Genomic DNA, 18007 nt, shown 5'->3' with positions numbered 1-18007 from the left:
ATGCATTCCATCAGCTCACACACACACACACACACACACACACATCACCGCTGTTATCGCCGCTCTGTTTTCATGCCTTAAAAGGCTTTTGTGCTCAATCCGCTGGTTTCTGTGTCAGGGTGATTATTGGCCTTTCTGAGAGATGGGGTTCTTAAAGACAACCTGACACGGCTTACTTACATAATGTGACATTTATGAGAGTAAAATTATTTTTAACAAGGATATAAATACCATAGTACAGTATTAAATGGTAATATGGAAAATCGCTACGTTTTTATTGTTATCTAAGACTAAATCTGTTCTAAAAACTTCTATTTAAAAAAATTGTTATTTGTAGCCTATCTGAAATAAAATATAAATATTTTATGAAAAACTAAGTTGTAAATAAAAGAGGAAAACTGAATATTTTTTTTTAGGGAAATAGAAATAATGAGAAAAGCACATAACAAAATTTGTTAAAAGTTAATCTAAAATTAAAACAAAAACAAAAATATAAAACATAAAGCTAATTCAAAGCTAAAATAAAAAGAAATATTAGATGGAAAAACTAACTGAAATAGGTTTGTTAATAAATTGTTTAAAAAAAAACTAAAATAATTGAAAAATTTAAACTAAAGAGAAATATAAAAACTAATAAAAATGACAAAAGCACATTGCAAAAAAACAATAAAATTAAATCTGATAAATATAAAGATAAAGGTTATTCAAAGCTAAAATAAAATATAAATATTAAAAACTAACTGAAATAAGTTTTAGTTGTATGTAAGTACTAAAATTACTAACTGAAAATTAAAAAATAAAAGTGAAATTAAAATAAATTAAAAATGATAAAAAGTGACGAGCACATAGCAAAATTATTAATTATTAATTATTTTTTAACACAAATTTTTCTTTATAAATAAACTTTATTTATAAATAAATGTAAATGTGCTTTAAATCAAATGTCTTTCATCTGTCCAGGGGTCTGGATATCCCAGTGCACTCGTGCCCGGAGCGGGATTCCCCCCGCAAGCCTCAGTCCTCGACCCACACGAGACCTGGAACCATCCCGTGTGGTCTCCGAACATGGAGGTGAGTGAGTGAGTGTGTTAGGTGAGTGAGTGTGTGTGTTAGGTGAGTGAGTGTGTGTGTTAGGTGAGTGTGAGTGTGTGTGTTAGGTGAGTGTGAGTGTGTGTGTTAGGTGAGAGTGAGTGAGTGAGTGAGTGAGTGAGTGAGTGAGTGAGTGAGTGAGTGAGTGAGTGAGTGAGTGTAATTGTTAGGTGAGTGAGTGAGTGAGTGTAAGTGTTAGGTGAGTGAGTGAGTGAGTGAGTGAGTGAGTGAGTGTAAGTGTTAGGTGAGTGAGTGAGTGAGTGACCGACCGACCGACCGACCGACCGGACCGACCGACCGTAGCCCAGTACCGGCTTATATAACAGCCACGGGAAAATAAACACACTACCAAAAACATTCTTACCATGTGTGAGTCTATGACTCAGTGAGTGAGTGTGTGAGTGAGTGAGCAGAAGAGGCTGTTTGTTCTGTGAATGTGTGTTCAGTGGAGCGTGGTCATAAACGCTGCTGTGTTCGGTGTGTGTCAGGATGGGGCGGCTCTGGGCCGGAGTCAGGTGATGCCCGTCACACACCTGATGGAGGAAACACTGATGAAGCAGCAGCAGCAGATGGAGGAGGACCAGAGGTGGCTGGAGCACGAGGAGAGCTTCTTGGTACTGACACACTCATACACCACACTATTCAGGGATGTCAAGTTCAAATTTGAGTTTCAAATATTAGTCCAATTAAAAAAATTTAATTAATGTAATCTTAAAAAGTCCTGGACATTTCTAGAGTGAAAATAAGAAATAAAGTGTTAAATAAAAATAATAAAAAACATGAACTATTTAATTATAATAATTAAATATTTTTTTAAAAGTTCTAAATATTTATTGGAATTTAAAAATAAAATATTCAGGAAATTAAAAAAAAAAAAAAATTTGCCTGGAAAAGTCCTGCAAATTTTTTGTTTAAATAATAGTTTATGAATAGTAGTTTTAACTGTCATGCCATTTAATCGTTTTGTATAAACAATTCAATACAGTGCTTGATTTGGTTTATATTTCTCATTATGCCTTCTTGTTAGCACACTCCTCTAACTAAAATTATCTCTGTAAAATTTAAATATTATTCAAATATTAGTATCATTTTAGTAAAAAAAAATTCCAACTCAATTTCTCAACCCTTTTTACAGCCCTAATACTATTGATACTGTTCTAGAATTCTCAAAGAATTTTGATGAATAGTTCCATAAAATCTTAACTATCTAAAAAGAATATATTTTAATTATTTTTAATAGTTAAATTCTACACTTTTCTAGCATTTTCTTTTCTTTTCTAGTCCACTTATAATTTTAGAAAACGTACATCTTAAAGTATATAATAAATATACTAATACATAACCATTAATAATAACAAACAATACATGTAAATTAATATTAATATATAATAATAAAGGTTCATTTATTTGTCATAATTTAGTCATAATTCAGTTTATGACCATTTTCCACCTTTATACTACTGTACCTTTAAGACTGCTATATGTAAATGAGCTCTTATCTCTGCGTATGAAGATGCAATTCACATGTGTTTTCATATGTGAATATTTGTAATATTTCTGGGTCACGTTTGCCGTTTAGTTTCATAAGTGGTCTTGATGGACCGGAAAGGAGGTTCTGAGTTCGGAAACTCAGTAAGTCACATTAAACATTTCAAATTAGCAGGAAAAAATACTGTTTTTCATGAAATGATTCATAGCTTTTCTAATCCACTTCCTGCGTTTTCTATGGCTTGTTGGTCACTTTGAGTGTGTTTGGCATCCATTGCTTCTGCTGTGGTTGTTGTTACTCTGAGAGAGAGATGGAACAAAACAGTCCCGTCCTGAAAACAAAGCTGTAAATCTGTGCGCACCTGCGAGTGAAACCGTCTTCTTCTCGCCAGAGGAAACTATTCCTTCACATCCACATCCCTGCCAAACGCTCGCCGTGCCGCTCAGATGCGACGTCTTCCTCACGCTGTTGGTCTCCAGATGATGTGTCAGTGGGGGTTTGTGGGGGTTTCGGTTGCTGAGACCCGAGAGAGAAGTTTAATGAACTGATTAACCAGAAGTTTAACCAGATCTGACACTCGAGTGATTTCCTCCGCAGGCTGAAACTTTAGATCGGAGGAGTGTTGTTAGCAGAGATGTGACTGTATTATCGCGGCTCACGGTGAGCGGGAGCGAGACCAACGACAGTGACGACACTTCCCAGTACAGACTCCGGGACAAGAAGAGCTGAGACGAGACAGAGACGTGAGAGACGAGACAGAGACGAGACAGAGACGAGACAGAGACGAGACAGAGACGAGACAGAGACGAGACAGAGACGAGACAGAGACGAGACAGAGACGTGAGAGACGAGACAGAGACGAGACAGAGACGAGACAGAGACGAGACAGAGACGAGACAGAGACGTGAGAGACGAGACAGAGACAGAGACGAGACAGAGACGAGACAGAGACGTGAGAGACGAGACAGAGACGTGAGAGACGAGACAGAGACGAGACAGAGACAGAGACAGAGACGAGACAGAGACGAGACAGAGACGTGAGAGACGAGACAGAGACGAGACAGAGACGAGACAGAGACGAGACAGAGACGTGAGAGACGAGACAGAGACGAGACAGAGACGAGACAGAGACGAGACAGAGACGAGACAGAGACGTGAGAGACGAGACAGAGACAGAGACAGAGACGAGACAGAGACGAGACAGAGACGAGACAGAGACGAGACAGAGACGAGACAGAGACAGAGACAGAGACGAGACAGAGACAGAGACAGAGACGAGACAGAGACAGAGACAGAGACGAGACAGAGACAGAGACAGAGACGAGACAGAGACGAGACAGAGACGTGAGAGACGAGACAGAGACGAGACAGAGACGAGACAGAGACAGAGACAGAGACGAGACAGAGACGAGACAGAGACGTGAGAGACGAGACAGAGACGAGACAGAGACAGAGACGTGAGAGACGAGACAGAGACAGAGACGAGACAGAGACAGAGACAGAGACGAGACAGAGACGAGACAGAGACGAGACAGAGACGTGAGAGACGAGACAGAGACGAGACAGAGACGAGACAGAGACGTGAGAGACGAGACAGAGACGAGACAGAGACAGAGACATGAGAGACGAGACAGAGACAGAGACGAGGCAGAGACGTCAGAGACGAGACAGAGACGAGACAGAGACAGAGACGAGACAGAGATGAGACAGAGACGAGACAGAGACGAGACAGAGACGAGACAGAGACGTGAGAGACGAGACAGAGACGAGACAGAGACGAGACAGAGACGTGAGAGACGAGACAGAGACAGAGACAGAGACGTGAGAGATGAGACAGAGACGAGACAGAGACGAGACAGAGACGTGAGAGACGAGACAGAGATGAGACAGAGACGAGACAGAGACGTGAGAGACGAGACAGAGACGTGAGAGACGAGACAGAGACGAGACAGAGACGTGAGAGATGAGACAGAGACGAGACAGAGACGAGACAGAGACGTGAGAGACGAGACAGAGACGAGACAGAGACGAGACAGAGACGTGAGAGACGAGACAGAGATGAGACAGAGACGAGACAGAGACGAGACAGAGACGAGACAGAGACGTGAGAGACGAGACAGAGACGAGACAGAGACGAGACAGAGACGAGACAGAGACGTGAGAGACGAGACAGAGACGAGACAGAGACGTGAGAGACGTGATCTGACACTCGAGTGATTTCCTCCGCAGGCTGAATCTTTAGATGGGAGGAGTGTTGTTAGCAGAGATGTGACTGTAATATCGCTCTTTGTCCAGTGGAAACTTGGGCGCCACATCACACGCGTGTCATAAGTGATCGTCTCATTTGGCAGCAGGGGTTTGTGGGAATCGGTGGAAACCCGTGTGGTTCGTGCCTTCCTGAGAAACGCTGGCATCTTCTCATTCTTCAAGGAAAAAATTAAAAAGCTTTTCTCAAAAGGAAAGAATCCGAGTGTGTCTGGAATGAACACTAGTTCACTGCATACTGCACACTATATACCCCATACTTCAGGATATTATTTAAAATGGTGTGATGTTACTAAAATCTCATGATTATTACGTATCACAACACAATTTAATTATTTTTACTGGTTATTCAATTTAAAAAAATTATATTTAAATGATCATGTGCTAATGCCTATTTTTGATAGTCCAAGTTTATTTATACTGAGCTTTTTACAATACTAATTGCTTCAAAACGGCTTTACAGAACCAGAAAAAAGCACAATTTATATGAATATAAATATCTTTAATCCTCCAGTTGTCAATTATAAACTGCACAGCTGAAAAATGCTTCACCGCAATTGACTATTTCCTCTTTTATTGGGAACTTTATAGACGCAAATGAAAAGATCAGATGATTCATAACACATGAATAAATCAGTGAAAGTTTAAAACAAAACATTCAAAACAATGTCATTTATATTTTAAAACAGTTCAGACTCTAAAGCCACATTTAAAGCTGTTTCAAAGTAGTGGATATTTTCCTCCTCGTGCAAGTTCATCCCCGTTTTGAGTTGTTTGGAAAATAAGTTCCAAAGTCAAATTATAATCTGACAAAATAAATAACCAAAATAAAATACAGTGTACTCGCATTTTTAATCTAATTTTGCATAAAAAGAGGTATTTCCCCCCCATCCTTCTGATTAAATAACAGCAAAAACAAAATGTGACTGATATCGTTCGGTTCATTCACGGTTCATTCATTGCACAGGAAATGGAAAGGCAAGTCGAGCGCAATGCATTATGGGATAAAGTGTTCCATGCAGTTGTGTTCTTGGTAAACTCAGAAGGTCATTGGTTTTTCCATGCATGCACATTTGCATAACTGCATATTACTTTCTGCGTATAAAAATAGTAGGTAGTTGGTCATTGAGATCGGCCCTCAGAGGAGCGTTTGCAGCGTTCAGCAGCGCACACCAGGAGCTGTGTGTGTGTGTGTGTGTGTGTGTAGAAGCAGCGGGAGGAAGGGAAAGCGTGGGATGTGGGAGAGAGAGAGAGCAGGAATCTGAAGGCATCTCTCATGGAAACACACACACAGCACTCACGATCCGCTCAGAGGATGCATCTCTTCAAGTTCTGTTTCGGAAAGCCGGTAACTAGACTTGCGTAGTGACGAGTTCTCCATACTCTTCATGATCTCTGTGTTCTTCATGCTCTTCACAGCTGTTGAGCTTTTCTAGATCATGGAGCAAAAACTCGCTGGATCGTTTGGGGAAATCTTTAGTTTGTGCTTTAATAAGTTGTGAAGTTTGTTGCTTTTCTTGAGGCTTTGAGGTCTGTCAGAACGGAAAGTGGAAAATCAGGAAAATTTTAAATTGTGATCTTCAAGCCTGGTAAAATCATGCATATTTATATAATCTTAAAACGTGATACGCATTTCTAAAGTTAAAGTTTTTAAATTAAGAACATTAAATATTTTTTTTAATTGTTCTAAATATGTATAAAATAATACAGATTTTCATATTAAAATGTTGTTTATTATGAGTAGTAGCAGTAGTATTATTTATGTATTTTATGTGTGAAATTTCAGGGAATAAAAAAAAAAAAAAAGATTTCCAAGCCAGGAAAAGTCATGCAAATTAATATAATATTAAAATGTTTTGTAAATTTCTAAAGTGAAAATAAGAAAACAGACATTAATTTACACATTAAATATTTAAATGTAATATATAAATAGTAAAAACAAAATGGTGGACATATTTATAAATATCAAAATGTTTATAATTATATATTTATGTATTTTATGTTTTTCAAAACCTTGAATTATAAGATAATAAGAAATAAAGTAACCAAATAAATAATTTGTATTTATTTTGTTAACATTTTTTTATTTAAATAAAAAAATATGTAAATAATTGTCAATTAATGTTAAAAATAAAATTAAACATATTTAAATGTTTAATCTATTGATGCTGTCATAACGATCAAGCGCATAATATAAAAGTTTATAAATATATATGTGTGTATATATATATCACATATATAATATGTTTTCTAACTTTTATGTTATATGCAATTAATCCATTTGATAACACTAGTTTAAATTTTATTTGATTTATTATTGTTGTTGTATGATTTTAATCTAGTAATCACAAATGACTGGAAAAGTCATGGAAATCCATCAGTCATGTGATGATGACATCATCAGATGGAAGTTTATCTCATGAATATTTGCTAAATCCTCATGATTCGCAGTGTGTGTTTGATTGACGTGTTGTGTGTGTTCAGAAGCCGGAGTCGAGGAACTCGAGGGGCAGTATCGACCGGGAGGACGGCGCTCTCCAGATCCCGGTGAGTTCCCATAATTCCCTGCTTGTTTTTGTTTCTTCCCAGAGGGAGATTTGCAGTGGCGTAGCGAGGACACACTCTGACACACACTTCCTGTCAGAGTCGCAGCCAGTAATGCCGATCACACTCGCCAAAACCTTCCACACACAAAAGTGCAGATCTTGAACTCATTCCTGAACACATGGACCGGGAATCTGAAACCCTGAGAGGAGGAATAACAGGAGGAGGGTTAATGACAGGGGCATCATGGGAGCTTTACTGTGGTCATCATCATCTCTGGTGTGTAATGAGTGTCATCTCACGCCATGATTACAGGAGATCTGAGCTGATGAGGACGAGAGCGACGTGTTTGCTCAGATTAGTTGAGTGAAACTCATTTTTGGATCTGAAATATGCCTGGCTTTCCCACAAGCTACCCACAATCCCACAGGGCCCCGGTGGGCAGCAGGAACCCAGTCTGCAGGAAAACCACAGTGTGTTGTTAAACGCTTGTGTGTGATTGTGTGTTTTCTTTCAGATGGGGAAGCAACACGTTTACCAGCCGGTTGGGAAAGCAGGTATGAACACAAACACACACACACACACACACACACACACACACACACACACTGAAATTCCCTTTAGATTTAATGCACACTAGCAACAGCGTTTCCACGGGCAGGAAAAACATGGGAATATCACTTTGACAATTGTGATTATCAGGTCTAAAAAAACATGGAAGTTAATAAAATAAAAGTTGTGGAAATTTCTGTAGTGAATAGAATATATTCACTATAGAATATACAGAAAATATATAATTAATTAATCATGATTATTCACATCTAACAAAAGTTTGTTTACATAATATAATGTATGTATGCATTATAATACTGTATATGGATGCATATATACAGTATAAAATATATATGTGTGTGTGTATATATATACACACACACACACACACACACATAATAAATATATATATACACAAACACTCACCGGCCACTTTATTAGGTACCCCATGCTAGTAACGGGTTGGACCCCCTTTTGCCTTCAGAACTGCCTCAATTCTTCGTGGCATAGATTCAACAAGGTGCTGGAAGCATTCCTCAGGGAGTTTGGTCCATATTGACATGATGGCATCACACAGTTGCCGCAGATTTGTCGGCTGCACATCCATGATGCGAATCTCCCGTTCCACCACATCCCAAAGATGCTCTATTGGGTTGAGATCTGGTGACTGTGGAGGCCATTTTAGTACAGTGAACTCATTGTCATGTTCAAGAAACCAATTTGAAATGATTAGAGCTTTGTGACATGGTGGAAGTAGCCATCAGAGGATGGGTACATGGTGGCCATAAAGGGATGGACATGGTCAGAAACAATGCTCAGGTAGGCCGTGGCATTTAAACGATGCCCAATTGGCACTAAGGGGCCTAAAGTGTGCCAGGAAAACATCCCCCACACCATTACACCACCACCACCAGCCTGCACAGTGGTAACAAGGCATGATGGTTCCATGTTCTCATTCTGTTTACGCCAAATTCTGACTCTAACATCTGAATGTCTCAACAGAAATCGAGACTCATCAGACCAGGCAACATTTTTCCAGTCTTCAACTGTTCAATTTTGGTGAGCTCTTGCAAATTGTAGCCTCTTTTTCCTATTTGTAGTGAAGATGAGTGGTACCCGGTGGAGTCTTCTGCTGTTGTAGCCCATCCGCCTCAAGGTTGTGCGTGTTGTGGCTTCACAAATGCTTTGCTGCATACCTCGGTTGTAACGAGTGGTTATTTCAGTCACTGTTGCCCTTCTATCAGCTCGAACCAGTCTGGCCATTCTCCTCTGACCTCTGGCATCAACAAGGCATTTCCGCCCACAGAACTGCCGCTCACTGGATGTTTTTTCTTTTTCGGACCATTCTCTGTAAACCCTAGAGATGGTTGTGCGTGAAAATCCCAGTAGATTAGCAGTTTCTGAAATACTCAGACCAGCCCTTCTGGCACCAACAATCATGCCACGTTCAAAGTCACTCAAATCACCTTTCTTCCCCATACTGATGCTCGGTTTGAACTGCAGGAGATTGTCTTGACCATGTCTACATGCCTAAATGCACTGAGTTGCCACCATGTGATTGGCTGCTTAGAAATTAAGTGTTAACGAGCAGTTGGACAGGTGTACCTAATAAAGTGGCCGGTGAGTGTATATCACATAAACAAACTTTTATGTTAGATGCGATTAATCGATTTGACAGCACTAATATATATAACACACACACACACACACTTTTGGCTATATTTATTGGAATACATATATAGTATTTTATTTTTTTATATATATTTTTTAAATGTTTATTATAAATTATTATTATTTATTTTTGTATATATATGTAATTAATTACTAAAAAAGTTGTGGAAACAGTTTGACAAAGAGTGCTAAAATACACATTTTACACATAATGGTAATATTTTTGTGGTAGGTTTGTGATAAATATAATCAATCTAATATTTATGCAAATTTGATACATTTATTAAAGACCAACTTTAATAGAGTTATCAAAATCACAGTACTTACATTTAGGTGTTTGTGTACAGTGTCTGTTAATGTCTGTCCTGAAAGAATGCAATTGGCTGTTTTAATATCAATTATTAATAATGAGTCTATAGAGTTATAGCTCTAAAGAGGTTTGCTGTTGTCAGGCATCATGTTATTTCACTGCATTAATATTAATACACAATGATGTGCATTTCTCATCTGCTTTGATCATGTCTCATCCAATCAGAATTGTTTTATAATGACTAATATGTAAGTTGTAATATTAGCTCATATGTGTCTGTGTCCTGCAGATCACGCAGCTCCTCCGAAGAAACCGCCCCGTCCCGGCGCGCCGAGTCACCTGACCAACCTGACCCCGGTGGACAGTTACAACGAGGGCGTCAAGGTACTTCAGTGGTCCTGCATGATGCTGTTCACATCTAGCCGAGGGGAATCTGACATGTGTGCCGCATGCGGATTGGCTGTTGAGTTCTGCATGTCAAGAAACTAAACTTCACGAGCGCCTGCGTTTCCCGCTCAAACACCCACTCAGAGTCACAGAGAGGTGATCTCCGTCAGCAGAACACGGGCCAGTGGAGCTGAGCTGCAGAACTGAGACGGTTACAGCCAAACCTCAGAACACCAGCACACACACACACACACACACTGCTGAGGACACACTCGCTCGCTCTGCAGACGTTCAGGATCACACACACACACACACACTGCTGAGGACACACTCGCTCGCTCTGCAGACGTTCAGGATCACACACACACACACACTGCTGAGGATACGCTCGCTCGCTCAGCAGACGTTCAGGATCACACACACACACACACACACACTGCTGAGGATACGCTCGCTCGCTCAGCAGACGTTCAGGATCACACACACACACACACTGCTGAGGATACGCTCGCTCGCTCAGCAGACGTTCAGGATCACACACACACACACACACACACACACACTGCTGAGGATACGCTCGCTCGCTCTGCAGACGTTCAGGATCACACACACACACACACACACTGCTGAGGATACGCTCGCTCGCTCAGCAGACGTTCAGGATCACACACACACACACACACACTGCTGAGGATACGCTCGCTCGCTCAGCAGACGTTCAGGATCACACACACACACACACACACACACACACTGCTGAGGATACGCTCGCTCGCTCAGCAGACGTTCAGGATCACACACACACACTGCTGAGGATACGCTCGCTCGCTCAGCAGACGTTCAGGATCACACACACACACACACACTGCTGAGGACACAAACACTCGCTGGCAAATCTCTCTCTCTCTCTCTCTCTCTCACACACACACACACACATACTCAGTCACACACACACACTGCTGAGGACACAAACACTCGCTCACAAATCTCTCTCTTTCTCTCTCTCACACACACACACACGCTCAGACACACACATTCTCAGTCACACACACACTATCACACACACACACACACACACTCTGTCACACACACACACACTCTCTCTCTCTCTCTCTCTCTCTCTCTCTCTCTCTCTCACACACTCGCATACAGACACACTCTCAGACACACACACACACTCACACACACACACACTCAGTCACACACACACACACACACACTCTCTCTCACACACACTCACTCACACACGCCACACACACACTCGATTGCGGTAAGAATGTTTTGCTAGTGTGTATATTTCCCGTGGCTGTTATATAAGAGGTCAGCTTCGCCTGCTTCTATTTTCTGGTTTCCTGTTGTCTTAACCTTCCAGTGGATCCTCATGAGAATATTCAGCAGGATTAAACACTCCAGAGTCAGTCCTTCAGATGATCCAGAGAGAAGATCATGTACTGCGTTTCACACACACGTCTGCAAACGTTTGCTGAACACTATAAATGTCATGTGATGTGAAATATTCCTCGTTTATCTTTGTGTTTTGCTAACTTTCCATTGAGTTCCTGTTCTTCTCTGATCGTCCAGTTTATTAAACGTTTTTAAATCATTTTTTGGTTATGCGAACATTAAGGGAACATTCTTGTGCAAATCCGAATGCTTTGATAATTCAGCGGTATCAAAATTCCACAGAGAAGCTGGAGTAAGCAGTCATGTGACTCTGTGTTTCTGTTGGATGTAACGTAACCCTGGAAACACACTCTCGGTCGCGACTCCTCCTCTGTTCTTGAAGCTGCATGACTTTATAGTTTTGGTTTGTTTGCTTGTTTTGGACTAATAATGATTTGTTCTGTTTTCCTGCATCCCGCTTCCTCCCCACACACACCCGCTCACCTGCTTTATCCTGCACTGTTGCATGTAGCCCTGGAGGGTAAGACCTGTGTGTGTGTGTGTGTGTGTGTGTCATGTGTGTGTGTGTCATGTGTCTGTGTGTCATGTGTCTGTGATGTGTCTGTGTGTGTGTACATGTTTTTCTATCCCGGTGGGGACTTAAACCTGAATGCACACCGACTCATGGGGACTCGTGTCGCTGTGGGGACCTAAATTGAGGTCCCCATGGGTAAACACGCTTATAAATCATACAGAATGATTTTTTTTAGAAAATGTAAAAATGCAGAATGTTTCCTGTGATGGGTAGGTTTAGGGGTCGGGTTAGTGTGTGTGTGTGTGTGTGTGATGGGTAGGTTTAGGGGTAGGGTTAGTGTGTGTGTGTGTGTGTGATGGGTAGGTTTAGGGGTAGGGTTAGTGTGTGTGTGTGTGTGTGTGTGTGTGTGTGTGTGTGTGTGTGTGTGTGTGTGTGTGTGTGTGTGTGTGTGATGGGTAGGTTTAGGGGTAGGGTTAGTGTGTGTGTGTGTGTGTGTGTGTGTGTGTGTGTGTGTGTGTGTGTGTGTGTGTGTGTGTGTGTGTGTGTGTGTGTGTGTGTGTGATGGGTAGGTTTAGGGGTAGGGTTAGTGTGTGTGTGTGTGTGTGTGTGTGTGTGTGTGTGTGTGTGTGTGTGTGTGTGTGTGTGTGTGTGTGTGTGTGTGTGTGTGTGTGTGATGGGTAGGTTTAGGGGTAGGGTTAGTGTGTGTGTGTGTGTGTGTGATGGGTAGGTTTAGGGGTAGGGTTAGTGTGTGTGTGTGTGTGTGTGTGTGTGTGATGAGTGGTTTAGGGGTAGGGTTAGTGTGTGTGTGTGTGTGTGTGTGTGTGATGGGTAGGTTTAGGGGTAGGGTTAGTGTGTGTGTGTGTGTGTGTGTGTGTGTGTGTGTGTGTGTGTGTGTGTGTGTGTGTGTGTGTGATGGGTAGGTTTAGGGGTAGGGTTAGTGTGTGTGTGTGTGTGTGTGTGTAGGTTTAGGGGTCGGGTTAGTGTGTGAGATGGGTAGGTTTAGGGGTTGGGTTAGTGTGTGTGTGTGTGTGTGTGTGTGTGTGTGTGTGTGTGTGTGTGTGTGTGTGTGTGTGTGTGTGTGTGTGTGTGTGTGTGTGTGTGTGTGTGTGTGTGTGAGATGGGTAGGTTTAGGGGTCGGGTTAGTGTGTGTGTGTGTGTGATGGGTAGGTTTAGGGGTAGGGTTAGTGTGTGTGTGTGTGTGTGATGGGTAGGTTTAGGGGTCGGGTTAGTGTGTGTGTGATGGGTAGGTTTAGGGGTAGGATTAGTGTAAGGGGACAGAATATACAGTTTGGTCAGTATAAAAACCATTACGTCTATGGAGAGTCCTCACAAAGATAGTGGACCAGACATGTGTGTGTTTGTCTGTGATGTGTCTGTGTGTGTGTCTGTGTGTGTGTCTGTGTGTGTGTCTGTGATGTGTCTGTGATGTGTCTGTGTGTCATGTGTCTGTCTGTGTGTGTGTGTGTGTTTATGTCAGTGTGTCTTATAGTTAATATTTTTTAAAGAGGTTGTGTGTATTAACGAGCTTTTCTCTGCTCAGTATTTTTCAGTATTGAGCTTTTTTAAATGCTTGATACTTTCAGTATTAAATCTAAAAATGCAAATCTGATCTGTTTAGAGAGAAACTAAAATCCACATCTAGTAATAATAAGCATTGGGGAAACTCTTGAGAAAGTCAAGGATTCACTGGTGTAAAAGTGTCATCTGTGGTTCAGTAGAGGATGTGGAGCTGCCGCCCCCTGCTGTTTAAACCCAGAACTGCACCACAGACGCTGATGCTCGTGTGTGTGTGTGTGTGTGTGTGCGCAGATCCAGCCTCAGGAGATCAGTCCTCCTCCCACAGCAAACCTGGACCGCTCTAATGATAAGGTGTACGAGAACGTGACGGGTCTGGTGAAGGCCGTGATCGAGATGTCCAGCCGGATCCAGCCGGCGCCCCCGGAGGAGTACGTGCCCATGGTGAAGGTCAGGACACTGGTACTGCTGGGATAATCTCACTGTCTGGAGTGTGTGTGTGTGTGATGAGCTCCTCTGGTGTTTCCTCAGGATGTTGGACTGGCGCTCAGGACGTTACTCGCGACGGTGGACGAGACGATCCCGGTGTTACCGGCCAGCACACACAGAGAGGTGAGCAACACACTGATCCACACACACTTCTCTTGAGTGGACATGCTGGTCGAGCATACAGTGTTTTTAGTAATATTAATCATTTATTTTTTAATTCTTTTTAAAGAATAGTGTTTTACTACACTACTAGGGCCAACAATAATTAATACATTTTAAAATAATAATTGAAGTTTTTGCTTTGCATTAATTATTTTAATATTTATTTAATATGCATTATATATTAATTAATTATTAATTAAAATGATGTTAGATGGTGTTAATCAATGGTAAGATTATTGTGTTATAAAAAATATTTATTGGTTGCAGCCTTACATACTATTCATAATGTTTTTGCAGTATATATTTATTGTGAATTATCAATTATAATAATGATTCACATTTTATTCTGATCATTTTATTTATATATCACTTACAATTATATTACTTGTAATTAATTAAATCATAAACATGCCAAATTAAAACGAATAAAAAAAGAATACATTTAGTAAAGTACATACAATAACAATCAAATAAATGTTAGCATGCTGTTTAAAATATTAATAACAATAAAATAAAAAGATAAACACTTATAATAATAAACATAATTATGTTTTTGTTTTTTATTCAAATTGTGACTAAAAAAACTCCAGGTTTGTGCAAAATTGTTGTAATAATTAGTATTTAATAATACTAATTATTATTATACTTATTACTAAATACAAATATTAAGAAAAATAAGAAATATTACTACTGTAATATTTCACTGTAAAATCAAGTATGTAATAGTAATAATAATTGTTGTATAGAAAAATATGGTAACACTTTAGTTTAGGGTCCAATTCTCACTATTAACTAGCATGCATATTACTAGGATATTGGCTGTTTATTAATACTTATAAAGCACATATTAATGCCTTATTCTGCATGATCATATTCTACATCCCTAAATCACCCAATACCTAAACTTAACAACTACTAACTAACCTTACTAACTATTAATAAGCCGTTATTAGGAGTTTATTGAGGCAAAAGTCAAATTAATAGTGAGAATTGGACGCTAATCTAAAGTGTGACCAAAAATATAATAGTTTAATCTTACTGTTACACTTTACAATAAGGTTCATTAGTTAGTATTAGTTAATGTATTAACTAACATGAACTAACCATGAGCAGTACATTTGTTACTGTATTTTTAAATCTTTGTTAATGTTAGTTAATAAAAATAAAGCTGTTCATTGTTTGTTCATGCATTAATTAATGTTAACAAGATTGTAATAAAGTATTAGTAAATGTCAAAATTAACATCAACTAAGATTAATAAATGCTGTAGAAGTGCAGGTCATTTTTAGTTAATGCTGACTAATGTTGTTAACTAATGAACCTTATTGTAAAGCGTTACCAATTTTACAGTACAACTGTAAAATGACTAATATTTGGTCTTAATTTGTTAACAGCTGAACACTCACTCTAGCCTTACTGTAATTTCCTATTATCACTGTAAAGCTGCTTTGAAACAATCTATATTGGTAAAAGCGCTATATTTATAAAGATGACTTGACTGTGTGTGTGTGTGTGTGTGTGTGTGTTGGCTCAGATCGAGATGGCCCAGAAGCTGCTGAACTCTGACCTGGCTGAGCTGATCAGTAAGATGCGTCTGGCGCAACAGTACGTGTTGACCAGTCTACAGCAAGACTACAAGAAGCAGATGCTAACCGCGGCTCACGCACTAGCCGTCGACGCCAAGAACCTGCTGGACGTCATCGACCAGGCGCGGCTGAAGATGCTGGCGCTCAACAGGCCGCTCTAGTTCCTCCACATGACCGGATCATCAGAGGAACACGGCGCAAAAAACTGCTTTAAACGTTACAAGACAGAAGCTACATAAACATTTTTACTAGAGATTTTCACCAGGAGAGGATATTGCAGAACATATTTTTGTTTTATAACCGTTAGAAGCGTCATGTTCGTTTTATTTTGTATCCAGAAATGAAGTCGGTCTTACTCAAACCTGCAACTGGAACTCTGAGCCGAGGCTCTCCAATAACCCAAAGGCTTATCAACTCATTGTCCTGTGCATAGAGAGCCTAAGCCCCTCCCCTTCCGGTCGACCAACCATATTTCGGAAAAATATTGTATGGTAGTCAATGGCGAGAGACAACAAATATTTTGATCTCGTTTGAATTGTGCCCTGAATTACACATATGATGTTTGTCAATTTAAAAGATACAATTTAAAGTCAAGAAAGTCGCAGTTTGATGTAAAACTGTTGAGGTATAAGACTGTGAAAATACGTAATTACAAAGACTACAAACCCCAAAGGCGCACATTTCCTCTCAATGAATGAAGCTAACTTTACTGAAGCTAACTTTACTGAAGCTAACTTTACTGAAGCTAACTTTACTGAAGCTAACTTTACTGAAGCTAACTTTACTGAAACTGAAGCTAACGTTACTGAAGCTAACTTTACTGAAGCTAACTTTACTGAAGCTAACTTTACTGAAACTGAAGCTAACGTTACTGAAGCTAACTTTACTGAAGCGAACTTTACTGAAGCTAACTTTACTGAAGCGAACTTTAATTGAAGCTAACATTATTGAAGCTAGCTTTACTGAAGCTAACGTTACTGAAGCTAACTATACCGAAGCGAACTTTACTGAAGTTAACTTTACTGAAGCGAACTTTACTGAAGCTAACATTACGGAAGCTAACTTTACTGAAGCTAACGTTACTGAAGCTAACTTTACTGAAGCTAACGTTACTGAAGCTAGCTTTACTGAAGCTAACTTTACTGAAGCTTAACTTTACTGAAGCTAACTTTACTGAAGCTAACTTTACTGAAGCTTAACTTTACTGAAGCTAACTTTACTGAAGCTAACTTTACTGAAGCTAACTTTACTGAAGCTAACGTCTGTCATTGCTTCTATAGTCTTGCGTTATAATCGTAACGTCATGCCGGAGTGTTTTGTACCAGACTGCACACACACGAGCAGCGGATCTCGCTCGTTGTTTCGCTTCCCGGGAGATGTAGTTCATTGAGCGATTTTCACATAAAACTAAATGTTACTCTTCTGTTTTATGACAAACTGCGACTTTCTTGAATTTCATAATGATCTTTTAAATTGACAAACATCATGTGTGTAATTCAGGGCACAGTTCAGACGGAATAAAAAGATAAGTTGTCTCTCGCCATTGACTACCATACATATTTTTCCCGAAATAAGGTCCCATGAGCCGGAAGCGGAGGGGCGGGGCTCAGGATCTCTATAGCTGGCGTCGGACGTCAGTAATGGAGGCGCATCGAGGGCTCGTGCTCAACAACATCCTCTGAGAAACTCAGGGCTTCGTGTGCAAAACTCACCGTGACTCTAAAGCCAAACCAGTCATATTTTTTTTAAAGGAATCAAAGCTGTTGTATGAAACTGCTCGACTAAGAAGGAAAATCAAGGCGTCCTGACGTGAGCATAATACATCACGTCAGGGACAGAAGCGAATATATTAGTCACATATCAGTCACTTGAAGCACATAATGGTAAATTGATATAATCAAAGCTGCCTTCTGATTTCATTTCCAAGGACTTTTATTCTGTAAAATCATGTTATTTTTTACTACACTAGGGTTGAAGCGACCCCGTTGAGTTTGGACTTTTGTGTACAGAACAATCGTGAAATCCATGTT

The 18007-nt window shown here is 40.1% G+C and overlaps 1 protein-coding gene across 12 annotated transcripts in view; it reads left to right on the top strand.

Annotated features, from left to right (window-relative positions):
* The window catches only part of ptk2aa (protein tyrosine kinase 2aa), a 78380-nt gene extending 61929 nt beyond the window's left edge, over nt 1–16451 (top strand). For 8 of the 12 annotated variants that reach the window (XM_056243917.1, XM_056243911.1, XM_056243910.1 and 5 more), the window contains 8 exons: nt 961–1071; nt 1578–1703; nt 7328–7390; nt 7905–7944; nt 10210–10304; nt 14035–14190; nt 14272–14352; nt 15926–16450. In XM_056243917.1, coding sequence (XP_056099892.1) covers nt 961–1071; nt 1578–1703; nt 7328–7390; nt 7905–7944; nt 10210–10304; nt 14035–14190; nt 14272–14352; nt 15926–16138 — 885 coding nt within the window. In that variant the 3' untranslated portion in view covers nt 16139–16450. Of the gene's footprint in view, nt 1–960; nt 1072–1577; nt 1704–7327; nt 7391–7904; nt 7945–10209; nt 10305–14034; nt 14191–14271; nt 14353–15925 lie in introns of all 12 variants that reach the window. The other 4 variants (XM_056243908.1, XM_056243909.1, XM_056243919.1 and 1 more) reach the window with 3 other exon arrangements.
* Nucleotides 16452–18007: the final 1556 nt, after the last annotated feature.

The sequence above is a fragment of the Rhinichthys klamathensis genome, unplaced genomic scaffold, assembly GCF_029890125.1.
Source record: "Rhinichthys klamathensis goyatoka isolate OS25496 unplaced genomic scaffold, OSU_Roscu_1.1 h1tg000868l_1, whole genome shotgun sequence".
Lineage (NCBI taxonomy): Eukaryota > Metazoa > Chordata > Actinopteri > Cypriniformes > Leuciscidae > Rhinichthys > Rhinichthys klamathensis.
Note: the sequence above shows the minus strand (reverse complement) of the source record. Positions and strands in the feature narration are given on the sequence as shown.